Raw genomic sequence first — 12,443 nt, forward strand, 5'->3', positions numbered from 1 at the left:
TAGGAAAAGGATCTGCCGCCCGCAGTTGATTTTGATATTCTAGGTATTATCAAATTGCCTGAGTTTTGAGAACGTAGCGGACGTAGATCATTCTTTTACGCAGCCATGATGTTGTAATTGATGCAGTATGTGGTCTGGCATTGTCATGTTGGTAAATGCATGGTCTTCCCTGAAAGAGAGGATGTCTGGATGGGAGCATACATTGTTCTAGAATTTGGATTTACTTTTCAGCATTGATGGTGCCTTTCCAGATGTGTAAGCTGCCCATGCTGCATGCACTCATGCAACCCCGTGCCATCAGAGATACAGGCTTCTGAAATGATAACAACCTGGATTGCTTCTGCCTGCACTTCTGGATCATGTTTAGATATGGCTTCTTTTTGACCTATAGAGTTTTAGCTGGCAACTAAATTTGTTCTCCAAGAAAGTCCTTTCTGATATACCTCCACTAATTTTGGCCGCAGCATTGGGGGAACTTGTGATCCTCTGACCATCTATCTATCTATCTATCTATCTATCTATCTATCTATCTATCTATCTATCTATCTATCTATCTATCTATCTATCTATCTATCTATCTATCTATCTATCTATCTATCTATCTATCTATTAATACATTAATGTAGTGAAGTACTTTAAATGCCATATATTTTCAGCAGCCATATATCTAGTCTTCACTCTGATGATCCTTGAGAAATCAACTTAATTTGTTTAAAAAAGTTGAAAATGATTTCCACAAAAAAAAACAATAACCAGGAAAAACTATGATTTATTTTAACACAATCACAGACTTTTGTGCCATTCCAGGAAACAGTTTCTGTTCAACTGAAGACACAAATGAACGTCACAAGCCTGGCATTTCCAAGGTGTTTGTAGCCTCTTTCCATGCACTGCTTTGCAATGCACACAGATCCGGCGACCGACAGTAGCGTTTCTTCTGTCGTCTGAAGTCAACTCAGCTCCTGGGATTGGCACATGCTCTGTGCTGGACTGTTTTGGTGCTGCTTTCTGTGACATGTCACAGAGCTCTGCAATAAGCTCCTCCATGAACTCTTTGCGAGTCATGTTGCCATGCAGCTCTTTGTGCAATATAAAAGCATTGTTGGCGGCAATGTCCAAGAAGTGTAGAAAGACTTTTCTGTACCATTTCATGGTTTTGTGCTGTGCAGCGTAGTATTGCAACAGCTGATCGGACAGGTCAACACCCCCCATGTGCTGGCTGTATGCAGTCACAGGTGCAGGACATGGAACAGACTTTGTCTTCCATGTATCCTGTGCTTTGATGTTTCTTTTCACATTGCCTCCTGTAGAGGCAGCATGTATGGTGGAACAAACAGACACCACTTGCGTGTCCATCCACTTCACACACACAAGAGGCCCGTCCCGAATCCACCTGATGGATCCCATGGTGGAGTCACTGCTCAGTGAATTAGCTGCAGTCTTCAGGAAGCCCTTCCTCTGCTCTCTGTACGCCCCACAAGCACCAAACTTCAGAGCAAACAAGTCTGTGAAGAGCTTTGGACTTGTGTAGAAATCATCCATGTACACATGGTACCCAGAGCCCAAAACTTTATGGTCCAGGAGAGACATCACAGCATCATATGAAAGCCCATGGTCTGCAGGAAAACAATTCTTGCCCGTGTAGATGGAGAAGTCCACAATATATCCATTTGATGAGTCTGAAAGGTCAAAAAACTTGAAGCCCAACTTTGTCGGCTTGACTTTTGTGCACCGTCTCATTCCTGTCTTTGCTCTGCATGCCACCAATCTCTCCTTCACAGCTACATTTCTTCTAGGATGATAGAAGGCTTTGCACGCAAGACGAACAGTGTCCATGAGGGGTTTGATCCTGAACAGACGGTCATGTTGGTCTGTGCCCCTCTTTCTGTCGTTTTCCTCGTCTGCGTCTGGGTGACTCATGTGTACATTCCAGGAAATGGTGCGGTATCTGTCCCTTGACATAACTGTGGCAGGAAAAGGCACAGAGAAAAGACTGTCCTGCCGCCAGTAGTCAGCGATGGAGCTCATCTTCACCACAGACATGTAGAATATCAGTCCGATGTAACGATACAGCTCATCAACACTGACATCTGTCCATTTGTACTTGCAGCCCTTTGCCATTGCCCTGGCAGCCTGAGCATTTGTGTTGTGGCACAGGTTTTCCACTGCGCTCTCTGTGAAAAACAGTTTGAAAAGACTCATGGGAGAGTGTGAGTCATCAGCAGACAACTGTGGTCCTGGTTCCCGAGCAGGCAGGAATCTCAGAGTCTGTGGAACCTGGTCAACATCAGTCTCTGCTTTCCATGAAAGAGTCCTGGCTCTCTTTGCAGCAGGGATCTGGTCACTGTCCCTCTCACATCTGTTTAAAACAAATAAATAAATAAAAGTGAGGATGGTGACATCAGGGTCATTAAGAGAAGCAATTTACAAATGTGTATCCATTATGTAAACATTTCTACATCTGACAGTAGACTACACAAGCAAAGTTAAACTGTAAGAGGTAAAACGACGGGTAAATATCCACTTACTTGTTAAGTTTCTCAACCGAGTTGAAAGCTGAAAGACGCTTGTGTGTTGCCCTTGTGTGATGTGCACATGAAGGCGTTTTCCTAGAAAATAAAGAAATTGTTTATAAACATTGATTGTCTGAGGTTAATTACTATGGTGCATGCATAAGTGATGGTCAATCAACAGTTATATAAGCCTATAGAGACAAGCTTTGTGTCTGTTGATGGGGCATCAATATCCATAAAGCACTTTCAAAACATCTGCACCTAAGCAACTATTTACAAACACATTTTGTTTCCGCTGAAGAAGCAGTCAACATGAATCAAAAGTTAGATATAGTCTAAACATTGATTTTATCTAATGTTACATTACAAAACGTTCACATGGGTGCAATGTTTACAGTTAGATATAATGAAGAAAAAGGACTATGTGTTTCAGTCATGGGCTAACTTACTGATTTTAGTCTGGCAATAGGTCTTAAACAGTGTTACAATCATGCCCTAACTAATAATAAGGAATATGTGACTCTAGTTACTAATCAAAGTCAGAATAAATGACTTACTCTTTAGAAATTGTTTTCTCTGCAGCATCAAAGTGATCCTCAAAATGCAGGAGTTCATCATCAAAGTCTTTCTCTTCTTCCGAGGAAAAAGTACTTTCTTCTTCGCTGTCTGTGGTCGTCTGGAGAGCTTCCTCGTGTGCCATCGTGATTAAAAAGTGAACAAGCTGAACTGTACTGCCAGTTTTATAGTAGTGATGAGGGGCGTTAACCATATGACTGCATCATATCATTAGCATATGAATAGAGCTCTGTTCTTGTGTGTGTGTGTGTGTGTGTGTGTGCAGATCAAGATAAAACATTACAACTGAGAGAAAAATAGGTTTTGAGGAGACCCGTCATCAAGCTTTGCCTTTTGTAAACATAATTGTATTATAACTTTTCCTAGATGTTGTATTCCTCTACCCTTTGCAAGCCTCATGGAGTGTTTTCTTTCTTAAAGAAATCATAGTATGCTGTTTTTAAAGTTCATTATTTAGTTCATTATTTTTCCCAGACATGAAAATATCCATATAATGTGTCATTAGTAACTCTTTGAAATAATTATAATTATTATTATTTTTTTTTCATTATATTTTTTGAAAAGTATATGAAAAATCTGTTTATGGTCTGTCACAATTGGTAATGTGTCTACTGAATTAACATATTTTAGCAGTCTTACAAATTGTTATATACGCTCTAAAAAAATCAAGGGTTATCAAGGTTATTTTTTTTAGCCCAAATGCTGGGTTGAGCCTTATGGGTAATTTTTGGGGTTTTCAGTGTTTTGTAGTTTTTGTATTACTCAGACCCTGTGTTAGACGTAACCCAGCGGTTGAGTTTATTTATTGCGGGATTTGCTTCTCTTCTGGAAAGAGCAGTTCTAAGCGCCATCGAAATGACGCATTCGTCGGTAAAAAAACAAACAAACAAAAAAAAACATGTTGCACTATACATTTTATTTTATCTATAAAATCATGACTGTGCTGAATATCGTTCGATTTTATGCAGAGAAAAACATACAGGAGCGCGGTATGAATCACCTTTAACGAGTGCGTGGTCTTTTCGCATGATGGAAAAGCCTGATGCTTTGCATAAAATAAACGATTTTATTCATAAAGATACAGAATACAAATATTCCCTCAGAGCTGTTTATTGTTTGTTTTTGGGCAGGTTATAAAGGCAATCGCAGTACATTTCGGCTGTATGAGTGAAACGCAGGGGGGCGGCCTCAGGCGTGAGCAGTTCCCCGCCGAACATGACTCCAGCTCGGGCTCAAGAACCAGCGCGACGCAACGGTGGAAACCGAACAACAGAGACTGGTTAATAACACGTAAATTACTTATGTTTAACGTTTAATTTTTGGTTTTACTGTTTGCCAAACGACTTTAAATATGGGCAATATGTATAGCCTATTAAAAACGATATAAACAATGCTGTAAATGAAAATTAAAGGAAAATAAAGGAAGGTAACATGCAAACCAGTGGTTGTGTGGATTATTTTAGAAAAGTTTAGAGGATTGAAGTTAATCTGTAAACATTATTTAATTTGTGAATTAATAAGATAGTAATATGATAAAAATGAATAAACTTTATCTGGGATAAATCAACCTCTTATGTTGGGTTAAATAAACGACCTAATTTGCTGGATAAAATTAACCCAAGATGGGTTCTGTCCTATATTTACCCAGCCCTTGGGTTAATAACAACCCAAAAGTGTGTTTTAGAGTGTATCTTAGCCCAGCTATTTTGAACTGGTTTATTACATACTAGGGCTACTATTATGCAAAAATAAATAAATAAATAACTGTAATGGTACAGTGAAAGAAATGAGATGTAAAATAAAACAATTCACCAACACATCATTTCAAAATGGATACTTTTTTTGTCAAATATAACATCACATTTTTATGTTAATGCTTAGAGTATTACAACATCATTATTGTACATTATTTGTAACATCTGCATTTTTTATTTATTGAAATATTTTGTCATTGCAACATTTTATTGTCATTTTCACTAAGAACTGTAATTGGATTTACATACACTGTTCACTGTTATCCCAGCGGTCACTTATTGTGCGTTTTTGTTAAATGTGAGCCAAAATCATCACAATTAAAAGAACCAACGACTTACTTTACTTCAGTCTGTGCCTTTAATTTAATACATACATTTCACAATTTGAGTTGAATTACTGAAATAAATTAACTTTTCCTGGCATATACATATACATATCTGACAGTATACAAGCTAAATTAAACTGTGATATGTAAAATGAGTGTAAATGTGAACTCGTTAAGAGCCTCTTGTATGACGTGCACGTGAAGGCATTTTCTTAGAAAAGTGTGAATAGTTGATTGTCCAAGGTAACATACTATAGTGCATGCATAAATGATGGTCAATTAACAGATATATAGGCCAATAGAGACAAGCTTTGTGTCTGTTGATGGGGCATCAATATCCATAAATCACTTTCTAAACATTTGCACATAAGCAACTATTTACAAACACATTAAGTTTCCGCTGAAGAAGCAGTCAACATGAATCAAAAGTTACCCAAAACTAGACCTTTCCCTGATAGCACACGTACATCTTAGAGACGTCTATTTGACGTCTGCATTTACATCTACAAGATGTATTTTTCACAGTGTTTGCTCATCTGCAATACGTCTATAGGACTTTTCCTTTTAGATGTCAAATAGATGTCTATAAGATGTTTATGATTTAGAATATATTTAAAACTGACATGTGAAAGCTGTCTATCAGACTTTTGCCGATTTTTAGGGCCGATATCTTGAAGTTTTCTCCATTTGTATGCTAAAATGTCACACTGATAAGTCGATCATTTACATACAAGTTTTAGAGCATTTATCAAGCAGAATTTTCAAACACGTTGTAAGCTAAATGTAAACTTAAATATACATTTAAATAAAATACATTAAACAGAAAAATATAAAAAATAAAATATATATATAAAAAATAATAATTGTAGTACAGCAAACACACTAGCAACCAGAAACAAATGCGAGTTAACAGTATTTAATGAAAATAAACAAACAAACAGACACGAAGGGACAATGATGCTGGGAAGACGACAATCCAAGATGGTGGTGAGGAGATGAGGAATCCGGATGATGCGGTGAGAAGGCAGCAGGAGAGGATGGCACAGGAACTGCAGGGAATAGAGCCGAAGGTAAGTGTTTGTAGCTGAGTGGAAGTGCGTAGAGTGGATGAGGTTCTGGGAAAACACAGACATTCAACGCAGACAACACTGAAGCCGACAAACAGGGTAAACGACATTAAACAATGATCTCACAAACACAAGACGTGAGACAAGCCAATATATAGGGATGAGTAATGAGTGACAGCTGCTGCTGATGACAATTAACGGAGACGCCCACAAACTAATCAGTGCAGACGCGAAACACACAGACTTTACCACAAAGTGTAAACACCCAGAGATCACGGTTTACCAACCGTGACAAGTTTAACATTCAGATACATTGAGAATATGGAAACATTTGGATCGGGGCGAGGCTACATAAGGGCCAGGGTGGCACTGGCCCACTCAGATTAACGGCTGGCCCACCCAATCAGAACAGACAAAAAAAAAAAAAAAAAAATTGCACATATGACTATACTAATCACTTAAACACGTACAATAAGTTTCATAAAAAGATAATTACTGTAGAGCGAAAACTTTTTCATATAATTTCCCTACTGCAACAGCAACATCGCGTATTGTTGGGGGGATGGGAAGATGAGTTTACGTCTACTAGAGAAATAAACTTTTAACACGCATGACACGAGACGAGCATGTCGAATCGGATATCTTTAAATATAAAAAAATTAATTAAAAAACAAGAACAGAACCCGAAATGTCGACATCAACCCGGGCTAATCGTTGAGAAAAGCTACTGATTTATCCACACGTGATGAACCACCTGCTCAGCTCCATTTACGCGAGTTTCCGCGCACAACAATACACGGCAAGTCTAGACATTTTGCTTCTAAGTGGTAGCTACACAAAGTTCCCATTTCTAGAGTACAGCCAAATTGTCTCTGGTACAGCATAAAAGACGATGCTGTGTACTGCAAGATGTGTCGTCATTTTAATGACACTATGGGTGCTTCTCAATATCCCTCGTCGTCTCCAGGCGGGAAGGAAGTCGACCGGAAGTTGAAGTCGGCCGCGTGCCGCCATCTTGTAGCAGAACTTCACTTGCGTTAGCATCCCATTGACTCCCATTCATTTTGGTGTCACTTTGACAGCAAATTACTTGACATCTGAGGCTTTTAAAGACTCCATTTGTCCATTATTTATTTCTAAAGATACACGACAATGTATAAAGGGCTCCATTACCTTCTATGTTACATTATGGCCCCGTAGAAACAGTTTTTGTAAAAATAGGCTAACAATTGCGTCATAACCACTCGACTCTCTGTCGCACAGTAGAGAAATTACCGTACAGACAGGAGGAGGAGCTCGCAGGCAATCGGGGAGATGTCAAGAGAGAAGCCCATAGATACAAGCCCTGGCGTTACATTTTAAAATACTAAGTCAAAGTCAAAGTCACCTTTATTTATATAGCGCTTTAAACAAAATACATTGCGTCAAAGCAACTGAACAACATTCATTAGGAAAACAGTGTCAATAATGCAAAAATGATTGTTAAAGGCAGTTCATCATTGGATTCAGTTATGTCATCTCTGTTCAGTTAAATAGTGTCTGTGCATTTATTTGCAATCAAGTCAACGATATCGCTGTAGATGAAGTGTCCCCAACTAAGCAAGCCAGAGGCGACAGCGGCAAGGAACCGAAACTCCATCGGTGACAGAATGGAGAAAAAAACCTTGGGAGAAACCAGGCTCAGTTGGGGGGGGGCCAGTTCTCCTCTGACCAGACGAAACCAGTAGTTCAATTCCAGGCTGCAGCAAAGTCAGATTGTGCAGAAGAATCATCTGTTTCCTGTGGTCTTGTCCTGGTGCTCCTCTGAGACAAGGTCTTTACAGGGGTTCTGTATCTGGGGCTCTAGTTGTCCTGGTCTCCGCTGTCTTTCAGGGATGTAGAGGTCCTTTCTAGGTGCTGATCCACCATCTGGTCTGGATACGTACTGGATCCGGGTGACTGCAGTGACCCTCTGATCTGGACACAGACTGGATCTGGTGGCCACGGTGACCTCGGAACAAGAGAGAAACAGACAAATATTAGCGTAGATGCCATTCTTCTAATGATGTAGCAAGTACATCGGGTGTTATGGGAAGTGTTTCCGGTTCCGGTTTACCTAATTAATGCAGCCTAAAAATCCTTTAACGGATTTGGATATTAAAAGCATATTAGTATGTTATGTGTAAGCCAGGTTAAAGTGATGGGTCTTTAATCTAGATTTAAACTGCAAGAGTGTGTCTGCTTCCCGAACAATTTTAGGTAGGTTATTCCAGAGTTTAGGCGCCAAATAGGAAAAGGATCTGCCGCCCGCAGTTGATTTTGATATTCTAGGTATTATCAAATTGCCTGAGTTTTGAGAACGTAGCGGACGTAGAGGATTATAATGTAAAAGGAGCTCATTCAAATACTGTGGTGCAAAACCATTCAGGGCTTTATAAGTAATATTTTAAAATCTATACGATGCTTGATAGGGAGCCAGTGCAGTGTTGACAGGACCGGGCTAATATGGTCATGCTTCCTGGTTCTAGTAAGAACTCTTGCTTCTGCACTATACAAAATAATTATTCAGAATACTTACTCCTGCTCACTCACGCCAAAGAACTCCCCGCTCAAGCTCGCCGTCTCTGCAAGATTAACGATGGCAGTTTGCACGCACAGCTACTAGAAGATTTACATCTGTCAGACAGGTTGCTGACGTCATCAAGCTTAGTTTGAGTCTGCGCGTCAGAAACGGAAGTGCTAAAAATCGCTAAAAATGGGCTTCACTTGACTCATTTGAGTTCCAATGGGGTCGCTGTGTCCATTTCTTTTACTGTCTATGGTCGTCTCCTCGCTCATCCGTCCTCCATCCTATGACACGGAAACCAATCGAGCACATCCATCTTAAAGGACATCTCAATTCTCTAATTGCACCACGAGGAGCCGAGGATCGAGGAGGAAGGAGGTTTCATGAGGAGCGATGAGCGAGGATACACAGGTGTATCCTATGCGGAAGCCTTTTATCGATTTAACGTGACGCACATATAACCCCCCCCTCACATCTGTTGTAATAATTTGTATTTAAATTTGACCTTTTCACTCGAAATAACCCATGCATGTCATATATTTCAAACAGGGCATCTTGCTTTATTAATATTTATTATGAATGTCTTAATTAACAAACTTTAACAACATAAGAGCAGATCCCATTAATCACAGCTGATGACACTTTGAAGTAAGGCTGAAGGGAGCGAGGATAAATCATTTTACTTGATTCAAGTCCTCCATCCTCACGTCTTTTCCTTGCTCCTTCCCTCGCAACCTGAAGAGGTGGAGCTAGGACACGAGGAAAGGAAGCGAGGATGCACAAATAAGAATTGAGAAGCACCCTATGTTTGAGTGAAGATGGGTACCTAGACTAGACACATCACGCAGGCTTGTGAGCGGCACCAAACGTTAAGCAACATCTGATCGCTCTCGAAAAGTATAACACCTGTCAGATATCCAGTTTAAAATTAACACAATTACTGAACACTGATGTCTTGTTACTTTGTCTTTGTATTTTAACCTTATCAAAGAACCTAATGAAATATGAAAATATATGGCATTATTTTACTGACAAATATGGAGAGAGCGCATAATTGTAGCTTCAAAGCACATTAATACAATGTGTGAGCACAAATCTCTCCGTTCTCGCGCAGATTTTCTTGATCTTGCACAAAACCGGATGCGCGCTCAGACCTGCTCTCGTCCGAAAACAGCGCGCACACTTAAAACTGTTCTCTAAAACAGTGCATATACAGTTATGTGATAGTTACATGTAATTAAATTATCTGTAAATGCATTAAACCCATAGAATATAATATGATGGCAAATAAAATACAGTATATAGGCTTTATCAATCTAAGTACACCACATATATAGGCCGCACATTGTATTACTGTGCTTTCGTGCTACAATAATGCACTCTTGACATTTGTCAGTAAAATAACGCCATAGAATATATATTCTAAATATTTAATATAGGCTATATATAGGGAATTGCACGCAACATACTGTACATGGAATTTTTTTATTTGTTTTGTTTCTACTGACCCTCACAAACCTACCCCGCAAATAAAGGGCCAATTTCTTTACCCCTCCCCCCGACCTGCGGGGCCCACGGGTAATGAGGCGACCCGCGCATCACTAGTAGTCTTTGAGGTCCACCCTATTCCACCAAGGTCCACTCATTTTAATATTTTTGGCCTCGCCACTGGTCCACATATTATGTGTGTATATCCAACCGTAATAAGACACCCGCCAGTGCTAGAAAGCCTTGAATTTTAGATAAGTTCTCTGTGTATGTGTGTTTGTACAGGGAGAAGCTCAGACAGTCCCAGGACAAACGATCAACTGCCAGTGTCCAGCGTGTCAGATTTACGTCTTTGGAGAGTTTATCTAGGTTTTGGAACCAATCAGAATTTTGTTGACTTATGTATTGACACAATTAGTATCATCTGTCAGGGTATAACTGGGGTTGATTTTGAGTTGTACGGGGGGCGGCCTACGAACTCCGTCGAGAGTATTGAAGCTGACTTCTGCTGATGAAATTGCAAACTATTTTCTTCAAGTAAAATTATTATTATTAATTGAACTCATCTCTGACTCCTGGTCTTCATTGCGACATATCTGGTCCTTGGGTTTTAACTGTAATACCCCTACATCATAAACATGAAACAACGCTCTCACAAACACAAGACGCTAGACAAGCCAATATATAGGGGATGAGTAATGAGGGACAGCTGATGCCGATGACAATTAGCGGAGACGCCCACAAACTAATCAGTGCTGACGCGTAACATACAGACTTCACCACAAAGTGCAAAACCCAGAGATCACGATTTACCAACCGTGACAGTTAGCCTAGGCTACATTACAAAATGTTGACATGGCACGTTAAGGCTGGTTCACACGGCAGGATAATTAGGCCGATTTTAGCCCCGATTGACACCGTCCGACAATCTTAAGGATGCTCCGATTATCGTAAAATAATCTGATCAGATATTCCTGCCGTGTGTGGTGTGTTAAGACTGCTCTCCTCTGCTCGGAAGGACGTCGGGACCACTCCGATCTCAAATCGGGGATATCCAACATGTTGGATTTATTTGGCCCGATTTCTTCTCGTGTGTGGTGTCCCCCGAGGACAAACGGTCACGCAGCCTGTGGACTGTGGCGTGTAGCCAATCAGAAAGCGAGGTGACGAGGCGGCGAGGAAGTACCGGGAAAAAAAATCAAAACAGCCGGCGGCATGGCGCACCAGAAAGTCCGGTGGACGTCGGAGATGGAGGACTTTGTCTCCACTTCTTTGACCATCGCCTTTTCTTGTTTTCCTTATGTTTTTTTTTCGGTTACAAACAAAGGACAAACTATGGCCACCGCATCCTCTTCGTCCGCCATGATTGTTTACTGTGAAGTCACGTTTGATCTCGAGGGATTTTGCGAGAATTCCCGTCTGACCTGGGAATGCTCGGGAGTCGAATCGGTTCGTGTGTGATGTGTTGATTTTGCCGTGTGGCTGCAAACCACACACTGTACGACCAACACTGTTAGACCCGTGATTTTTTATCGCCATGTGTGGGGTCTCTCAGGTTTGGAAAATCGGCCGACAATTTTAAAATCGTCCCGTGTGAACCAGGCTTTAGACAGCTCGATGATGAAGAAAAATGTTTTCCAGTAGGGCTCAAAAATTTATTTTTATTATTTGTTTTGGCTACTTTTATTCTGTGTTTGGTGTGTCTGGATTGGTTTTGAAGCTTGGCATGCAGCATGAAACAGCACAGAATCCCATTAATTATATTCAAATTGAATTTATATTGATTGGAAGATTTAAATGACATAACAATTTTTTTGTTGTTCATAGAAATTCTGTGTAAAATTTCCATTAAAAATTGATAATATTAAATGTATAAATATATATATATATATGTATATATAAGAAACATCATAAGAAACATTTACTAACAAATTAACCAACTTCAAAAAGAACTTTACAGCCATTAGTGAAACAGAACAAATAAAGATAAAATTGGGAGAGGGACAGACAGCACCACTGGCTGCGAGATACGTGTGGACGTGCCACAGCCTGAGAGACAGCATGTGTGTGTGTGTGAGAGAGTGTATGTGTGAGAGAGAGAGAGAGAGAGAGAGAGAGAGAGAGAGACAGCTGGTGAAAGTGTGTGTGTGTGTGTGTGTGAGAGAGAGAGAGAG

The 12,443-nt window shown here is 40.1% G+C and overlaps 1 protein-coding gene across 1 annotated transcript; it reads right to left on the reverse strand.

The window, feature by feature from the left end:
- Positions 1-613: 613 nt before the first annotated feature.
- On the reverse strand, positions 614-3,228 carry LOC132133928 (piggyBac transposable element-derived protein 4-like). Its single transcript, XM_059546840.1, has 3 exons — positions 3,071-3,228; positions 2,529-2,609; positions 614-2,359 (listed from the first exon to the last, which is right to left on the reverse strand). The coding sequence occupies exons 1-3, from the start codon at positions 3,211-3,213 to the stop codon at positions 784-786; spliced, it is 1,800 nt and encodes a 599-aa protein (XP_059402823.1). The 5' UTR covers positions 3,214-3,228; the 3' UTR covers positions 614-783.
- Between the last annotated feature and the right edge of the window lie 9,215 nt (positions 3,229-12,443).

Source organism: Carassius carassius, unplaced genomic scaffold (genome assembly GCF_963082965.1).
Source record: "Carassius carassius unplaced genomic scaffold, fCarCar2.1 SCAFFOLD_73, whole genome shotgun sequence".
Classification (NCBI taxonomy): Eukaryota; Metazoa; Chordata; class Actinopteri; order Cypriniformes; family Cyprinidae; genus Carassius; species Carassius carassius.